Below are 19484 nucleotides of genomic sequence, written 5' to 3'. Positions count from 1 at the left end.
TCAATTTGAGATATTCACCTTTTCTTTCTGGTGGAAACAAAAGCAGGCTGTTACCATAATTAACTGGTGAATCACCCTTATAAGCCACATCCTTTTTCTTCCAGTTGTGCCACTCCAACTACATACAGCCTGGTGTGATTAGTATCAGTTTTAAAGTAATCCAGTGTTTTAATTGGAATTTTGTAATTAGACCTTCTTAACTTTATCAATTTAGAGAGGCCCATCAGATGGAAGTGGCAGTTTTGACAAATTTCAGCAATTGGTTTGATGTTCAAAACAGATAAATCTTAGTTCAAAATTATGTATTTTTTTCTAAACTATATATTGGATTTCAAAGAATGAAAGAGGATTAAATTTGCCTAATGTACTAACAGCAGAAATGACTTCTTTTTTAATTCTGTTACATATTTTCAAGAAGTGAAAGAAACAGAATGGGTATTCACATTATTAAGCTGCTGGATATAGGTACATCAAACTGAGTGGGGAGTAGAATAATTGGGTGCAGTGATAGTGAATGGCCCACATAGTCAATCCAGCTGAAATGGTCTGTTTGTAGGCACTACATTTGATAATCTTTACAATTTGAATATCCATTCCTTGTAAGTGAGGAAAGACTTTGTCACTGTGGATGAATTGTACAGGGTACATACAGTACTATCAGATGCACTTCCTTTTCTAGTTGTAGCAACTTGTTCCATCCCAGGGTAGGTTAGTAATACCACTGGTATGTATAATATGGCCTTGCCTAAGAAAAAAGAAGATTAAAAAAACATTTAAATGATATAAGATCCAAGTTTCTTATGATCAGACTGAAATAGAACTCTCCTTTTTTATGATTCATTATCTCAGTCTGTTTATAAATACAACCATCTTGAGTGAGACGGTGTGATAGGTAGGACATTAGACTCATCTTTGGAAATAGTGAGTTCTTCTCTCTGTCCAGCCAACATAAATTTATATTTTATGTGATTTCCCAAACATAGATAGTTCCTTCAAGAAACCAGCATCCACTGTCCTTCAGTAGAGCTGTCCATCTGACCTAGTGCTCTCTAATTGCCATGTCCTATTGAAAAACTGTGCAACCATTTAGATTGCAACTGCTTGAATTACATACTAAAACCACATGGAGATGGCCCTGAGAAATACAACAAGGTAGCTGAATTGTTATCTAGCAGGAATGGAAATTGTGTGGCATCTTAAATTTTTTTGTTAGTTAGGTTGTACCAGTTATGCTTGGGTGCAGTGAAAATGACTGTTGCTGTGGCAAATATGGAATTTTTCCACTCCACCATTCCTGCATGCTTCCTTAACATCACATTTTCTGTGTAGCTCTCAGTCTGCAGAAATTGGAAGATTGTGGCCAAACAATCTATTTGCTTTCATACCTACTCACAAACCATTGTAATTTAAAAATACTGTGGTGAAGTAGAAGCTGCAGTTTCGTTGTTTAACATGAGCAAAATGTACTGGTGGCAACTGAGTGAGCCACATGAGATGTTGCCACATACACCATGTCAGTCATGGTAACCAGTGTGTAGTCATGTCACTTCGACAGCTGTTACGGTATGAGTATCACTGTGTTAAGAACGTGTTAACTGTCAAGGACCAAATAAAATCTTCTTGTTGGCAACTATAGAAGAAAGGGAAACATGAAGATTATGAGAACTGACATGCCCTTCCCATTTGTGGTTGACTTTTATATGTTCTGACTGTTAATGAGTAGTGCTGGTAGTGTTAGCCAGCTCTATAACTCAGGAGTAAATTGAAACAGGAAAGCTCGAAGATAAACATGTAAGGCCATAATGTGAAAGAGGTGCAGGCATGGTTAGGTGGTGCATGGTGAATGTGACTTGCTTGACATGAGCTAAAAGGTACTACATGTGGCAGTACTTCTGTATGGATCTAAATACTGGTTAGTAATATAGATAAACTGCAAATCATATTACAGCAGAATATGACATGACTATAAGCTAGCATTATTTTTCAGAACGGATTCCTTCATTCAGCAAAGAGGAAAGGTTTGGAGGAAACAGGGCTTTACAACAGTTGGCAAGAAAGTCATCCAGGAGCCCAAATCAAGAGAGAGACTGCAAAAAAGAATAAGAAGAAAAACAACAACTATTCAGAAAGCCATAGTTGTAGAAGCTAGTGTTCAAGTCTCTCTCTCTCTCTCTCTCTCTCTCTCTCTCTCTCTCTCTCTCTGTGTGTATGTGTGTGTGTGTGTGTGTGTGTGTGTGTGTGTGTGTGTGTGTGTGTGTGTGTGTGTGTGGGTGGGTGGGTGTGTGTGTGTGTGGGTGTGTGCTTGTGCTTGTGCTTGTGCTTTATTGGATAGACTATGAAAGTTGAAGTTGCAAACAATACATTATTGCACTTGTTCGATTGCTCCCAAATATTAAACCAGGTTTTGTAAGATGTTTGTTCTCATTTGTCAGCTGAGAGACCTTTATTAAAAAGTCTTGTTGTGGGTCCCTGGGTGCTTCTGTAAGCTGCATGTTAGCATAATTAGTTCTGTTATGCATGTGCTGTGAAACAGTTTACAGAGGAATGCAAAACGCAGTTGCTCTGTACCTGTTTGTTTAAGATGCCTTTCGGGAAGTGTGTCATTGTAACATGGTGTCAGCCTCCTTGTCAATAGTTGATAAATTAAACATAAATTTCATTGGTACATGAAACTATGCAGAATTCTCATAAGCTGCTGTTCCAGAACAATTATGTCAGTTGCAGGTATTGGGCACAAACAGATAGTAGTTTAAATCAATTATTAAATCTTTGAAGTTTGAATACATGACTCTGATGTAATATCAAGTAATTTATGAAGAGTGCGCCTTTTATAAATGTTTTACAAACTGACTGGCATAGTATGTGTTTCAGGGGCATTTGAGTTTTTGAGAGATGACAGTGCTTGTTACTTTGTTATTACAATAACATAAGAGAAAAAAGAGAGAATGTAGATAACTGTAGGCATATCTTTATTACAAGTGTTTCTGACAGTTTTTGAGAAGGCTGCATTTAAACAGTTTTAATACACTACAATAAATAAAATTTGGTTTCAGGAAAGAGGGATCACCAGAAAATTCAGTATAATCTTTTGTGTGTAACATGCTTGCATGACTAAATGAGAAGATGAGGAAAAGTAGATCCTTACAAGATTTAACAAAAGCATTTAGACTTATGCAAATGGGAAAGTCATTGGGTCAAGGTAAATGGTGGATATTTCAGGGAGCTCAGTTAATACACTCCTGGAAATGGAAAAAAGAACACATTGACACCGGTGTGTCAGACCCACCATACTTGCTCCGGACACTGCGAGAGGGCTGTACAAGCAATGATCACACGCACGGCACAGCGGACACACCAGGAACCGCGGTGTTGGCCGTCGAATGGCGCTAGCTGCACAGCATTTGTGCACCGCCGCCGTCAGTGTCAGCCAGTTTGCCGTGGCATACGGAGCTCCATCGCAGTCTTTAACACTGGTAGCATGCCGCGACAGCGTGGACGTGAACCGTATGTGCAGTTGACGGACTTTGAGCGAGGGCGTATAGTGGGCATGCGGGAGGCCGGGTGGACGTACCGCCGAATTGCTCAACACGTGGGGCGTGAGGTCTCCACAGTACATCGATGTTGTCGCCAGTGGTCGGCGGAAGGTGCACGTGCCCGTCGACCTGGGACCGGACCGCAGCGACGCACGGATGCACGCCAAGACCGTAGGATCCTACGCAGTGCCGTAGGGGACCGCACCACCACTTCCCAGCAAATTAGGGACACTGTTGCTCCTGGGGTATCGGCGAGGACCATTCGCAACCGTCTCCATGAAGCTGGGCTACGGTCCCGCACACCGTTAGGCCGTCTTCCGCTCACGCCCCAACATCGTGCAGCCCGCCTCCAGTGGTGTCGTGACAGGCGTGAATGGAGGGACGAATGGAGACATGTCGTCTTCAGCGATGAGAGTCGCTTCTGCCTTGGTGCCAATGATGGTCGTATGCGTGTTTGGCGCCATGCAGGTGAGCGCCACAATCAGGACTGCATACGACCGAGGCACACAGGGCCAACACCCGGCATCATGGTGTGGGGAGCGATCTCCTACACTGGCCGTACACCACTGGTGATCGTCGAGGGGACACTGAATAGTGCACGGTACATCCAAACCGTCATCGAACCCATCGTTCTACCATTCCTAGACCGGCAAGGGAACTTGCTGTTCCAACAGGACAATGCACGTCCGCATGTATCCCGTGCCACCCAACGTGCTCTAGAAGGTGTAAGTCAACTACCCTGGCCAGCAAGATCTCCGGATCTGTCCCCCATTGAGCATGTTTGGGACTGGATGAAGCGTCGTCTCACGCGGTCTGCACGTCCAGCACGAACGCTGGTCCAACTGAGGCGCCAGGTGGAAATGGCATGGCAAGCCGTTCCACAGGACTACATCCAGCATCTCTACGATCGTCTCCATGGGAGAATAGCAGCCTGCATTGCTGCGAAAGGTGGATATACACTGTACTAGTGCCGACATTGTGCATGCTCTGTTGCCTGTGTCTATGTGCCTGTGGTTCTGTCAGTGTGATCATGTGATGTATCTGACCCCAGGAATGTGTCAATAAAGTTTCCCCTTCCTGGGACAATGAATTCACGGTGTTCTTATTTCAATTTCCAGGAGTGTATATTAATAGTTCGGTGATTCTGGATTTCCTGAGTTGGGGACTGGTGAGTGCTGTCAGTCTTCCGTAACTATAAGATCTGAGAATACTTCAGTGACCACTGTGTGATGCCATGGTGAAACACTGTGCATCATAAGGAATGGTGATCTCGGCTTAACTTCCCGGATCATGACGATGGTAAAAAGTCTATAAAAAATCTGCCTCATGGTGTGTTGTTCCCTGATAAGAGAGATGCTTATTTGGCTGTTGAGGCAGATAAATCATTAGCAGGCAACCTCTGGGTCACCTGTCACACCTCTGTTGTATAAAGCATACTCGGGTGAGTGGGGCTCTATCTGGGTGAACCTTTATATACCTAGCCCCTCATGGAAACATCATGGCAAATCAATTACACAAAAACACTCCCAATGTAATGGGCTCTGGAAGTATTTACACCCACTCTTCAAAAAACTGAGGGAGATTAGTCTTCCTGACGATCTGGTTGTATTAAGTAATGGAGCTCAAGAAGACATAAAACAGAATGTGTTTCTGGTGATCAAGGGTAAGGAGAGTGACATGCTATTATCTTACAATCTATTAAAAGATTGTGAAATGTTCCTTGGTGGTTGAAACTAACAAGTCAAAGCAAGTGGGACTTCTAAGGAAGTCTAAAAAATTGGAAGAATATAAATATGAAATAGTTGTTGAGATGCACAACTCCCTCAACTCAATCAAAGGTGTGATCACATGCTGTGGTATTACGGACATGAATATCTTGAAACTGAAACAAGAATGGGTGTCATGGGGAATATTTGATGTTTTACAAACAACATGTAGAAATAATAGAGAGATATGGAGGATCTCCACTTGCTTTGTGACTTTCAATTCTCCACCACTACCTGAGCACATCAGGGCAGGGTTCCTCTAACTTTGGGTCAGACCTTACATGTCTAACCCTATGAGGTGTTACAAATGTCATCCATTTGGTCACATAACACTGAGCTGCAGAGGTGAAGTGACTTGTAGGAAATGTAGAAAGGCAGCCTGTGAATTTGGCACTGACTGTCAATCTCCAGCAATATGCATCAACTGTTCTGAGATCCACCCAGCCTGGAGCCAAAACTGCCCAGTAGTTACTGATGAACATAAAATTTAATAAATTAAAGTGACAAAGCAGGTCAGTTATGCAGGAACCTAGAAAGAATGTAAGGAGAACCCTCCCCCCCCTCCCCTTCTCCCCTCCTCCTTTCCTGTCTTTGCCACTTCCTATGTATAGAAACCTGTCACCTAGTCAAATGTTATGATGCATATTACATGCAGTGAAAGAGTACCTACCATTGCCACTTGTATCTGCCGAAGTAAACAGAGTAAATGTGCAGCACCCAAGATAGCCACGACACAAGACGAGCAATGCTGTGGATGGGTGAAGGGGGAAACAGAAGGCCTCTCAGCATCTTCTTTCTCCTTCAAGCTTGAAAGGAAAAGTAGATAGGTGCACAGGTTTCAGATCAAAAGCTGTCCCAGGTGCCTGTAGATGTTACATTGACACATCATAGATGCCTCATTGTCAGACCCAGACAGCCACTCCATCCTCCTCAGCTTACCAGTGCCTCATCATAATAGCACAAGGAAGGAGTAAGTTAAAACCACAATGCTAAAATGGCTTCCATTCTCGAGTGGAATGTGAGTAGATAAACAGCCCATTTGGAGGAACTGAGACTGCTTGTACCAGCCAGACCTTTCTGACAATGTCTCCGAGAGATTCATCTTAAAAATACAGGTTCACTTATGCTTGGAAGCCCTTACCTCTACAGGAAAGATGATGTTACTGGAGTGTTCCCCAAGGACTCACTCCACTGGTCGCTCGCCTGTGCCCTTAACCAAACATTACAAGCAGTGGCTGTCATGATGAAGACGTCATGGTGTGCTTTGTCTACTTACAGCCCCATAGCCCCTTTTTTGGCGAGAACCTCAAACAGCATATTGCTGAACCGACCTGCCCCTTTCTCTTCTTAGTGCATACAGCACACTATGGGGAGACACCACCACTTGCTGCCCCATGAGTCAAGTAATTGGCACACACTGAAAGCACTGTCAGGTGGCAAGGATAATAATTCAAGAGGATATTAAGAGGTCTTTGTGAGAGTCCTTGAAATTCAGCAGCAAATTCATACTCACAAGTAAAGTATGGGAAATGATTAGGATGATTTCCAAGTGGAACTCCTGCCTGCCAATAGCAGCTGTACGAGAACAGGGACGCCTCTTAAGGTGTAGTTCAGATGTTGGCTGAATCTTATAAGAAATTTAAAGCCAATTATAGCCAAGATCTGGCTTCCAATCGCTATTGTGTGACACAAGACAGGATTGCCTGGCATTTCCATTCTACTGACAGGGAGGAATATGAGTGGCATTTTTCTCTCTGGGAGTTGGATTCTGCATTGTCAGTGGCTTTAAAGAAAGGGGGGGGGGAGGCTAATGATATACTTCTAAAAATATTAAATCCAGCACAAGACAATTAATCACACATTGAGAAAATGTCATCAGCTGTGATATATGCAGTCCAGAAATTGTATCTCTCTTAGATACAATTCCAGATAGTAACTGACTATAAGCCTTTGTTGATTTTATTAGCCCTTGCAGTATTCTTCCAGAATAAATAGCATAACTCATGAAATTTTGAGTTCCCTTTTTCTGTAAATACTGATTTTCAGATATGTTGCAAATCTAATGTTCACTACACCAAAACCAATCCTCCCTATATTTCCTGTAAGACCTGACCCCACCTTTGACCAGCAGGAAGTACTATGTTTCTCCTTAGATTACAACAGTTAATCTTCAGTTGATTCCATCTAAGAACTTCTGACTGTAGTCACCTCTGAAACTGTGAAATATGTAGTATTATGCAAAATGACTCGTCGGATAAGGAAATAAGGAAAGGTTGACCTAAAGAAATGTTGCCTCAGGCAAACCCTTGTTTCTTTTCCTTTTGTTGCCGTCCACCTGTCAATCAAGGAATTATTCTTCACCAACTTCAACTCTCATCCAATACAAATTCATCTTAAGTTACATCGCTGTATTTTATCTTGTTAATAACTTGACCATTGGAAATTTGGTTGCATGAAAACATTGGCCTGCTGTCATGTCTACTGGCCATCCATTGACTCAGATCTCAAATGATTTCTCTTGCATAACCTGCACATTCAACCAAATGGTGCTGGCGACAGTTTTTCCTCCTCGGCCTACACCTACTCAACCTTGGAAATAGCACATACTTGTACTTCGCGGATTGATTTTTCTTCCCATATTCATGCAATGTAGGCTTCACAACTTTAGACACAATGATCAAGACAGTTTTCAATTTTTTGTTACTAAAGGTCTGCTCGAAGTTATTTTGATGAACAGTGGTCCACAATGCACCACGGAGATTTTTTGTACCATTTGTGAATAGCAAAGGATCACTCACCTTCTCACAGCACTTAATTATCCAGAATGCAACAGTGAAACTGAATGCTAAACTAATATGCAGCAAGTTTTAAGATCTGGTACCACTGTTCATTGCAAAATGGTTATCAAATTTCTCATTTTTTTTACAAAGCTACTACACCTTTTGGGTACAAGGATCTGATGGAACTGTTACACAAGTGCCAACCCTGCCCACTGCTGATCCTGCTGGCACTTTGTGATATAGTTCTGTTGAATTCTCTCCTCCATTCGTCAGTCAAACATTGACTGCAGGCACTTGTCAACTTGTTATTGATTACTTCAAATGGGATGCAGGCACAACTGTTTTGGGGCACACCATTCACTGCACATTGTTGAACACGGGGCGCCACAGCAGATGACATTTATGTGTTACCCTGTTAAACCAACGACACTTTAATTATTGTTGCAGCGAGCACAGTATCATCAAGATTGGATTGTGGATCAAGGGGAATGAGTCATCTGCTTGGATGAATCACACTTCTTGTTACATTAGGTCAACGATTCTGTCTGTTCAGTCTTGGTCGTCATATAGATCTCTCTTCAAGGAGGTGGGCATTTTAACTGCACCATCATAATACATATATCCATTAAAGAAATTAATCATAAATAATCTGTGACAGAATGAGAAGAGTAGCAATATCCATACCTACAACATTAGAGGGCAGAATGGCCTTTATATTACCCATTATTAAAGCTCCCAGTGGCTCATAAAGGAATTCAATATACAGCAACAAATATTTTTGATCATTTGTGCAATTAAAATGGGTGATCAAAGCTCTTCAAACCCTTCTTCCAGTTAGTAAGCAGTGTACTACCAAAGGCTCAAGTTCTTGATGACCACTATCACCCTATAATTTTTCCGAGTAAAACATCTGTTTTGCAGAATGCTCCCCTGCAGAATGCTCCCAGCATGACATTTGAACACACAAGTCATGAATGCCTGGTAGTTCAATGATGCTGAATAGAAAGGTTCTTCATGCCTGTGACTGGAAACCCGCGGCTCCTTTAAGGCTCTCAGCTTTTCCTCATCATTTGTTGGAGGATGACTGACATATCTCCCAATATTTTAGTCCATTGAATTAGCTGGAGACAAATACACCCTGGCTGCAAATGAAAGAAAAGAATTAAAATAAAACCTACGGTAACATACACTATGTGAGGAAAAGTATCCGGACACCTGACTGAAAGTGACTTAAAAGTTTGAGGCGTCCTCAATCGGTAATGCTGGAATTCAGTATGGTGTTGGCCTGCCCTTAGCCATGATGACAGCTTCCACTCTTGCAGGCATACATTCAATCAGGTGCTGGAAGGTTTCTTGGGGAATGGAAGCCCATTCTTCATGGAATGCTGCACTGAGGAGAGGTATCGATGTCAGTCAGTGAGGCCTGGCACGAAATCGGCATTCCAAAACTTCCCAGAGGTGTTCCATAGGATTCAGCTCAGGGCTCTGTGCGGGCCTGTCCATTACAGGGATGTTATTGTCATGTAACCACTCTGCCACAGGCCATGCATTATGAACAGGTACTCGATTGTGTTGAAAGAAGCAGTCACCATCCCCGAATTGCTCTTCAACAGTGGGAAGCAAGAAGGTGCTTAAAACATCAATGTAGGCCTGTGCTGTGAGAGTGCCATGCAAAACAATAAGGAGTGCAAGCCCCCTCAATGAAGAACATGACCATACCATAACACCACCACCTCCGAATTTTACTGTTGGCACTACGCACGCTGGCAGATGATGTTCACTGGGCATTTGCCAAAGCTACACCCTGCCATTGGATCACCATATTGTGTACCGTGATTTGTCACTCCACATAATGGTTGTCCACTGTTAAGTCGTCCAATGTTTACGCTCCTTATACCAAGCGAGGCATCGTTTGGCATTTACCCGCGTGATGTGTGGCTTATGAGCAGCCACTCGACCATGAAATCCAAGTTTTCTCACCTCCTTCCTAAGTATCATAGTACTTGCAGTGAATCCTGATGCTGTTTGGAATTCCTGTGTTATGGTCTGGATAGGTGTCTGCCTATTACACATTACGACCGGCTTCAACTGTCGGCGGTCTCTGTCAGTCAACAAACGAGGTCAGCCTTTTACACTTTTGTGCCGTATTTGTCCCTTCACGTTTTCACATCAGAAACAGTGGATCTAAGATTAGATTAGATTTACTTTCATTCCAACTGATCCGGATGTTTAGGATTGTGGAAATCACATGTACAGACATATGACACAAGTGACACCCCATCACCTGAACATGTTTGAAGTCTGTGAGTTCCGCAGAGCGCCCCATTCTGCTCTCTCATGATGTCTAAGAACTACTGAGATTGATGATATGGAGTACCTGACAGTAGAAGGCAGCACAATCGACCTAATATGGAAAACATATGTTTTTGGGGGTGTCTGGATACTTTTGATCATATAGTGTACCTCCGCTGATGTGCAGCTGAGTATAGGGATGGTTGATAAATCACAGACTGCTACTTTATCACATATATTTTTCTATCATAGATATGTCTATGATGCACTTCCTGGAATACCTGTGGCTCTTTCACAGGATAGTGCATACCTTTTGTAGGGTGCCCTTCATTAAAAAAATGTATGTGAACTGTGACTGTCATACAGGTCTTCCATAACATCTAGCATTAGTGCAATTTCTGTTTTATTGAGAAGATTGCCCAAAATAACATTCACACAACTGATAATACAAATACCTGTATATCTCTTCTTAAAGAAATGATGTTGGTGGACAACAGTAATTGTATAATATAACATCTTTATAAAATTCATATTCATTTTTCTACACAGGAGTCTAAGTAATTTATTTAAATCAAACAATGGAAAAAACAGGATGGAATAATAACAATATTATGAAAAGAATAGTTACTACTCACCTTATAGTGCAGATGCTGAGTCACAGATAGGCACAACAAAAAGAATGTCAAACGAAGGTTTTGGCCAAACAGGCATTCATCAGAATAGACAAACACACACACTCACACACACACACTAGCGCAAATGCAACACACACACACAAACACACACACACACACACACACACACACACACACACACACACAGGATCACAGTCTTTGGCTGCCAAGGCTGACATTGCCAGCCAGAGATGGTGGTCGTGTGTGTGTGTGTGTGTGTGTGTGTGTGTGTGTGTGTGTGTTTTGTCTGTTCTGATGAAGGGGCGTTTGGCCGAAAGCTTTGTCTGAGAGTTTTTTTGTTCTGCCTGTCTACAACTCAATGTATGGTGAGGAGCAACTATCATTTTCATGAAATTGTAATTTGTTTAAATGAGATTTATGAATTGTTAATAATGCCCTGTTCAACACAGAGAAAGTCTGCTTTTTTTCTAATGTACAAGGATTTCAACAAGATTATGTGGAAGGTCAATGTTAAAATTTTGGTAACATTAGCTTTAAAAATTTTTATTATCTGACTGTTATGCAGTGTGAATTCAATCGAAATCAAACTTTTGTTTGAATTTTCTCATTATGAGAGTACTGAAGATTCAACTGTTCTAGTTGTTAAAAAACCATTCAAAGCCAAGATCGCACAATATATATTTTTTTATTCAAGACAACCAGTTTCAACAGTTTTAGGTGTCATGTTCAGGTCTTTAACATTTTTTTGTAACAAAACGTGCTGAGTTTTATCCACTTGACACCTTGTGCATGAGATTCAGTGTAAAATGAATGTGTTTTGTTACAAAAAATCTTTAAGACCTGAACATGACAGCTAACTGTTGAAACCAGTTGTCTTGAATAAAAAAATATTTTGTGCAATTTTGGCTTTTGAATGGTTTTTAAGTATCAGACTTTTGTATTGTTTACATGAAACATATTTTAATTTTTGCAACTTCGTGCTACAAAAGCTGTAAATTCCTGAACCTTAAAACACTTATTTCAGGGAGAATGTGGTTTGAGAACTGAAGGGAAATCCATAATATTTCTTTATGTGTTGCTTAAGATTAAACTGCATTAAATAAGGTGGCATTGTCTAGAAGAAATATGGCCGACAGAGAGAGTATCCATCTTTTGAGGCCTGAGCCCTATAATACTGCCGGGTCGATATAATTCGTAAGTTTTCATGATTAGTGCTACCACAGCTGTGGTGCTGCAGTAGCCATTACACAGTGAACTATTTGTTATTCGATCTTGTGCTGTGGCCTTAATTCAATTAAATTTCGGATTCCATATTCATTGAAATCATCATGATGTTTGAATATGAATGTCATTGTAGCGCACTGTTTCAGAACCACTTTATTTCTGTGCATTATTTCTATCACAGCAAGAGATCAGAATCTATCGCCTGGTATAAATATTGTCAACACAGAGAGAGAGCTTCCACACACCCCATCATAACATTCAGCAGCTCATGGCTTCAAAAATGCTTATCCCAGACATTGCTTAATTCGTGTCTCAAGAAGGCACACGCCTGCAGTATAAGCTCACTTGTCACATGACACCCAAAACTTTCACTATTAATAAAAATTGTTGACTGCCCAAAGTGAAGTGAGTGATCAGACTGGCTTTCACTTGTCGCATGCATAGTAACAGTGGGGGGAAGATGTATCCAGCTTCAGTGCACAGCTGTCATTTGTTGCATAGTATGTCCACAGTTTGTTGCTGTGTCAACCAGTCATGGTGTGTGACTGCTGTTTTGTGGCTCAATGTTTCAGAAAGCGTGTATTCGGATAATGTTGGCATTTTTTGTGTAAGCTTAGGTGGGAGAGGTTCCAGATGCCCTAAATCTGTCTGCTTCCTCTCCACACATATATCCATGCTGGAAGTACTTCCAAAGGCTTTTATGCATGAAGGAAACTTTTAATTTATTTTAGCTCAGGTTGATACTTTTGACGGCCAAACAGTGAGCGGGCTTCAACATTCTCAACCTTCAGTGATTCTTGATCAGCAGTGATTTCTCCATGAATACTTAGAGGCGCAATGGCAGCAGACAATATATCTTTTCAACAGGATTAGGTTTCGAGCATCTCATGATTAAACTGCAAACTCTGTTGAAGTCAGGTTTGACTGTCTTGGTGTGGGTTAGCCTATACCACACAGGGGATACATTTTCTACAACAACGTACCACAGAGCCCAATGCTGTGGTTCTAAGGACTTGTGATTTGGCACCCCGCTTTGTACCTTTTAGTTTCCTCAGAGTGTTATTTCTGGTATTGACTTTGTGCTTGATGTTGGAGCAGTGTGTTCTAAAAGTAAGGGAGTGATCCAGTGTTACCCCTAGGTATTTAGGAATGGAAGAATGTTCCAAGAGGGTTCCATTCCAGGAGACATGTAATTTCCTTGAAATCTTCTGTTCCTGAGGTGGGAAGCAAAAAGATGGTATTTTGATGGGTTTGACTGTCAGTGGTTAGCCTTTTAATATGTGCCAAGTTCCTTCAACGCTCTATCAAGAGTGAGTTCGACCTATTCGAAGGTTGCACTCTGGCAAGCTAGTTCAAGGTTGTCTGCATAGATAAAACTTCTTGTGTTGTTGTGGAGAGTTGCTCATTAGTGTAACTATTGAACAATAATGGGAACATGCTTCCTTGGGGGCAATCCTTTTTTTGTATTCTCCATTTATTTTGTTGATGATAAAAATCAGCAAAAAACCTGCAATTCTGTAGCAAGGTTGACATCAGTCTGGTAAGCTCAGAGTTCTTCATGAGTACAAATTCTGTAACTGTATATGATGGTTCACTGTGTCTTAAGTAGCAGTGAGGACAATGAAAGCTACTCCTGTGATTTGTCAGTTTTTGAATCCATCCTCTATGTGCTGTATGAGGTTGGGAACTTGCACAACAGCACTTTTGACTGGTCAAAAGCTTCTCTTTTGTGGAATGAGGTGTTGCTCAGTAGCCTGGATGAGTGTGTTGAATAATATCTTTTTGGTGCCGATGACTTCATACTGGAAGAATATGAAAGACATAGAGGATCCAGTATTAGAGTCAGAGTTTAACAGAGCTTTAGAAGATTAGTGATCAAATAAGGGAGAAGGGGTAGATAACAGACCTTCAGAATTTGTAAAATTATTATGGAAAATGGCAACCAAATGTCATTCAAATTGGTGTGTAGAATCTATACGACTTAAGACATACCATCAGACTTTCAGAAAAATATCATTCATACATTCCCAAAGACAGGAAGGGTAGTTAAGTGAAAGAACCATCTTAGAGTCAGTTTAACAGCTCACGCATCGAAGCTGCTGACCAGAATAATATACAGAAGAATGGAAAAGAAACTTGAGGACCTCGAACAATGGAAACTCCAGGAAGGAATATCAACAATGTAGGAAAAGACAGATTGCTACTTACCTTAAATAAGGCATGTTAAGTTCCAGACAGGCACAGTTAAAAGACACTTACAGGAAGCTTCAGCCTTCATTGGTAAAAGATAGACACTCACTATTCATACAAACAAGTAAGCACACGACCGCCAATTCCAGCATTCCAGTCAAGAAGCTGGAGTTGGTGGTTGTCTGCACGAGGTATGCTTGCTTGCATGTATGAATTGCGCGTGCATGTGTGTGTCTTTTACTGATGAAGGCTGTGACCGTAATCTTTATGTAAGTGTCTTTTAATTATGTCTGTCTGCAACTTAACACATCTTCTTTATGGTAAGTAGCAATCTGTCTTTTCCTACATTCTTGTTAAAATTGAGGATCTGTTAGATGACAGCCTATTTGGACTAAGGAAAGATAAAGACACCAGAGAGGCAATTTTCGCGTTGCGCTTTTTAGTATCATGTCGAGAGAATTTGATATTTCATTGTATTCTCTGTCGTATGACACATGCAAAAGTGGTGAAAGTGTCAATGGGGTGGATATGTTTTTTATTTTTGTTAAAAGCTGGTAATGGCCAAATGTTTACTTCACATATGTTTTGAAGTGTAAAGCATAATTGTTTCTTTTTACGACTGATCTGGACAGACTAAAAAAGGTATACATTGTTTTATATGTTAAAAAATAAGATGGTAATATTGACACTCAAAGATATAGTGGCTGCGAGTGGCAGCAGCAGTGCTAAAAAGAGACTGTTGTACATTGTATCTCTGGGGCTTTGTTAGCTGACTTGGATGTACGAGGCATGTTTTTTGAGTAAGTACCATTTTGAAATTAAAAAAAGACGTGCTAAGATATCTCAATAATTTTATTTTTACATGAAAGCCTGTACCTTAATCTATGCACTAATGGCATTACAGTCTGATTCTTCCTTGTTTACTTTGTGTACTGAGTGTTTAAGATGCCTCCGATAATCGTGAGTCCCACCAACTGTGAAGTAAGGGCTGTTATAAGATTTCTTAGTGCTTAAGGCCTAAAAGCGATCGATATTCGTTATGAGATCTGTGCTGTTTACGGAGAAAACATTATGAGTGATGGAATGGTAAGAAAGTGGGTGAAAGCATTTAAAAATGGCCACACAAATGTGCATGATGAACAACGGAGTGGGCGTCCTTTGGTTGTTAATGAAAATTTGGTGCAGGAAGTGGATAATAAGGTGAGAGAGACGCTTTACAATTTCCTCCTTGCGGGATGACTTTCCTAATGTTTCTTGTAGTGTTTTGTGTGGCATTGTGACTGAGCACTTGAATTACTGAAAATTGTGCACACGTTGGGTACTGAAAATATTGATGGATGTGCACAAAACCAAACGTTTGGACAGTGCATTGACTTTTCTTGAGCAATACAACGATGATGGTGATGATTTCTTAAGCCAAATTGTTATGGGTGATGAAACGTGGATGGCCTACGTCACACCAGAATCAAAGCAACAGTCCATGGAAGTTGAGCAAGGGCATCATTTTGCTGCAAGACAATGGTCGTCCGCATGTGGTGAATCAGACCAAAGATCTCATCACGTTTTTTCGATGGGAAACTAGATCATCCTCTGTACAGACCCGATCTTGCACCCAGTGACTACCATTTGTTCCTGCACTTGAAGAAACACATGGGCGGTCAGCGTCTTCAAGTCGGTGACGAAGTCAAAACAGTGGTGATGCAGTGGTTAACAAGTTAGGCGGCAGACTTCTATTAGGAGGGTATTCAAAAACTGGTACAACGTTATGACAAGTGCCTCAATATTGACAGAAATTATGTAGAAAAGTAAGTTAAGGTAAAGGCTTTCATGTAAAAATAAAATTATTGAGATATCTTAGCAAGTCTTTTTTTTTAATTTCAAAACGGTACTTACTTGAAAAACACGCCTCGTAATTTCTAGTTTGTTGTTGTTGTTGTTGTTGTTGTGTGTCGTCTTCCTTGCGGGAGGAGAGAGAGGTATATATTGTTGTATGAAAGGGATAGTCTGCTATTGCAATCAGAACTGTGACTTTAATGTTGAGTTTCTATGGATTGAAGGATTAAAAACTATTGTAATTCTAAAGAGCTCATCGTGATGAATAAACGGCGAATATAATCATCATCAAAGACAACAAAATCGGAAAAGGTAATTCATTCTTTTAAAACTTGACACTTCACATTGAACATTATCTATGTTTAAGTTTTACCAGCAAGATTTACATCCTGTGGCGAAAATAATTTCAAGAGCCTGCATCGAGTTTAGAATAACACAGATCAAAACCGTGACAAGCGACATTGCCGTCTTTTCTCAAAAGCAACATTCAGTAGCCCATACGTGGATTTATTCTCACTACAACAGTTAAGTATCTGCTACCATTTTCATTCCCCTCCTGTTTTTCTTTGAGATTGTGCAGAACCATCAATACTAAATCATCGATCGCCGCAACTGTGGAGTCCCGGGATTGACATCGCCGAGATTCAGAAGAAGAATCCTTCCTCCAGCAAATCTATATTGCTAGAGATACAATAATAATAACAATTATTATTATTATTATTGTTGTTATTATTTTCAGAGAATCTTCAAGATTTTTGTTAGGAAAAATCCTGCAGTTAACATCACAAACATTTATAATATTCTTTTTTTTTTTCCCTTTTTTTATCTGCACAGTCACCTAGTACAGTACACATTCGTTCAAGAGAGAATTAGTACATTATTGCAATTAATTTGGGGAAGGGGTATTATAAGTTGATAATGGAAGGAAGACTGAAGAAAATTCAAGATACACTTATAGGATTTGTCGACATGGAAAAAGAGTCGGACAATGTAAAGTGGGATGAGACGTTCAAAATTCTGAGAAGAATAGGAGTGAGCTATATGGAAAAATCGGTAACACACAGTTTTACAAGAACCAAGAAGGAACAATAAGATTGGATGACTGAGAACAAAGTGCTTGTATTGAGAAGGGTGTAAGACATGGATGCAGTCTTTTACCCCTACTGTTCAAACTATACAGTGAAGGAGCAATGAGAGAAATAAAAATAAAAGAAAGTTTCAAAAATGGTATTAAAATTCAGGGCCGAAGGATATCAACAATAAGATTCACTGATGACATCGCTATCCTCAGTGAAAGTCAAAATGGAATGAACAGTCCAATGAGTACAGAATATGGATTAAGAGGAAACTGAGAAAGACAAAATTAATGATTAGGTTAAATGAGGTAACTATAAACTAGAGATCAAAATTGGTGACCACAAAAGAGGTAAGGTTAAGGAATTCTTCTATCTTGGGAACAAAATAGCATGATAGATGAAGCAAGGAGGGCATAAAAAAGTAGACTAGCACAGCCAAAGAGGGCTTTCTTGCCAAAATAACTCTGCTAATATCAAATAATATCAAATAGAGGCCTTAATTTTAGGAAGGAATTTCTTAGAATGTCCATTTGAGGGCAGCATTGTGAATCACAAACTTTGAGAAAACCCGAACAGAAGAGAATTGAAGTGTTTGAGAAGTTGTACTATATAAGAATGTTGAAAATTAGGTGAACTGGTGAGATTAGGAATGAAGAACTTTTCTGTAGAACTGGTGATGAAAGGAGCATATGGAGAATACTAGCAAGAAGAAGGGATAGGATGATAGGACACGTGTTAAGACATCAGGGAAAAACTTCCATGGTACTAGAGGGAGTCTTATGAGGTAAAAACTCTAGGGAAAGACTGAGATTGGAATACAAATGGATTTAATATAGAAGACCCAAAAGAGGCAAAGTTCCTGGCTGTGCAGCCATCTCTACAATTAATGATAACTGTGAACTTATGTAACAATTAATGTGGAAAGCCAACAGTCATCAATTAATGCCCACATATAGCATTAAGATAAAATATTGTCATTGTATTCCAGGTTCTGTAATGCTTTTATTCATCCCAAGATGATAGGACAATGCTCCCTTATAAAATTTTATGTTAATGCTATGTGTGGGCATTAATGGACAATTGTCGGTTTTCCACATCAATTTTTACGTAAGTTCACAGTTATGGTTAATTGTAGAGATGGCTGCTCAGCCTGGAACTTTACCTCTTTTGTGTTTTTATATTAACGGCATTTCCCCATTTTAATCTTCACGTGCTTGACAATTGTCATTCTTCACCTATAGACCAATCTGCTGATGCCCCAAAAGGGCAAAACACTTCATTTCCTGTAAATAACAGAGATTTTCCAACCTAGACTTTCTTGTTTCTAGAGATAAAGAAAGAAACTACTTTGTAAGTGTTGTGACTTTAGTGGGGCTAAAAAATAATATCTTTATCAGTTTTAACACTACTCAAGTTTCATGTACACCTATAAACTGCCTTGTTCCATATAATTTTGATGAAAGAAACGTTTAGCTGAAGTATGAAACACGTAACTAACTAACTGCATGCTCTGAAAATATAACGTAACTGGATAGATAAAAAAATCTACTTAACAAGTGGTGACAGAAGAACACACATACAGAAGGTATAAAAAATTTGCAAGCTTTTGGAGCCAATGAACCCTTGTGGTAGAAGGGTCGAAGAAGAAGGAAGAAGGGTGAAGGTAAAGGACGGGTGAGATTTAGGAAAAGGAGTAGAATTTGGAAAAGTCTCCCAGAACCCCATGTTGGAGGAGACTTACTGGGTGGGGTGAAAAGGAATTTCTTAGAATGTCCATTTTAGCACAGCATTGTGAATCATGGACTTGAGAAAAACAGAACAGAAGAGAATTGAAGTGTTTGAGAAGTTGTACTATATAAGAATGTTGAAAATTAGGTGAACTGGTAAAATTAGGAATGAAGAACTTCTCTGTGGAACTGGTGAAGAAGGGAACATATGGAGAATACTAGCAAGAAGAAGGGATGCGATGATAGGACAAGTGTTACGACATAAGGGAAAAACTTCCATGGTACTCTAGGGAAAGACCGAGATTGGAATATATGCAACAAATAATTGAAGAGGTAGGGTGCAAGTGCTACTCTGTGATGAAGAGGTTAGCACAAGAAAGGAATGTCCGCAGCTCGTGGCCTAGTGGCTAGTGTTGCTGCCTCTGGGT

At 40.2% G+C, this 19484-nt stretch overlaps 1 protein-coding gene across 1 annotated transcript in view; it reads left to right on the top strand.

Moving 5' to 3' along the window:
• The window catches only part of LOC126198368 (zinc finger protein 16), a 128855-nt gene extending 126731 nt beyond the window's left edge, over positions 1 to 2124 (top strand). Inside the window, exon 8 of the mRNA XM_049934717.1 lies at positions 1988 to 2124. Coding sequence (XP_049790674.1) covers positions 1988 to 2103 — 116 coding nt within the window. The 3' untranslated portion in view covers positions 2104 to 2124. The remainder of the gene's footprint in view (positions 1 to 1987) is intronic.
• The last annotated feature ends 17360 nt before the right edge of the window (positions 2125 to 19484 follow it).

The sequence above is a fragment of the Schistocerca nitens genome, chromosome 1, assembly GCF_023898315.1.
Source record: "Schistocerca nitens isolate TAMUIC-IGC-003100 chromosome 1, iqSchNite1.1, whole genome shotgun sequence".
Classification (NCBI taxonomy): domain Eukaryota; kingdom Metazoa; phylum Arthropoda; class Insecta; order Orthoptera; family Acrididae; genus Schistocerca; species Schistocerca nitens.
The sequence above is the reverse complement of the archived record's forward strand: the minus strand, read 5'-3'. Positions and strand labels throughout refer to the sequence as shown.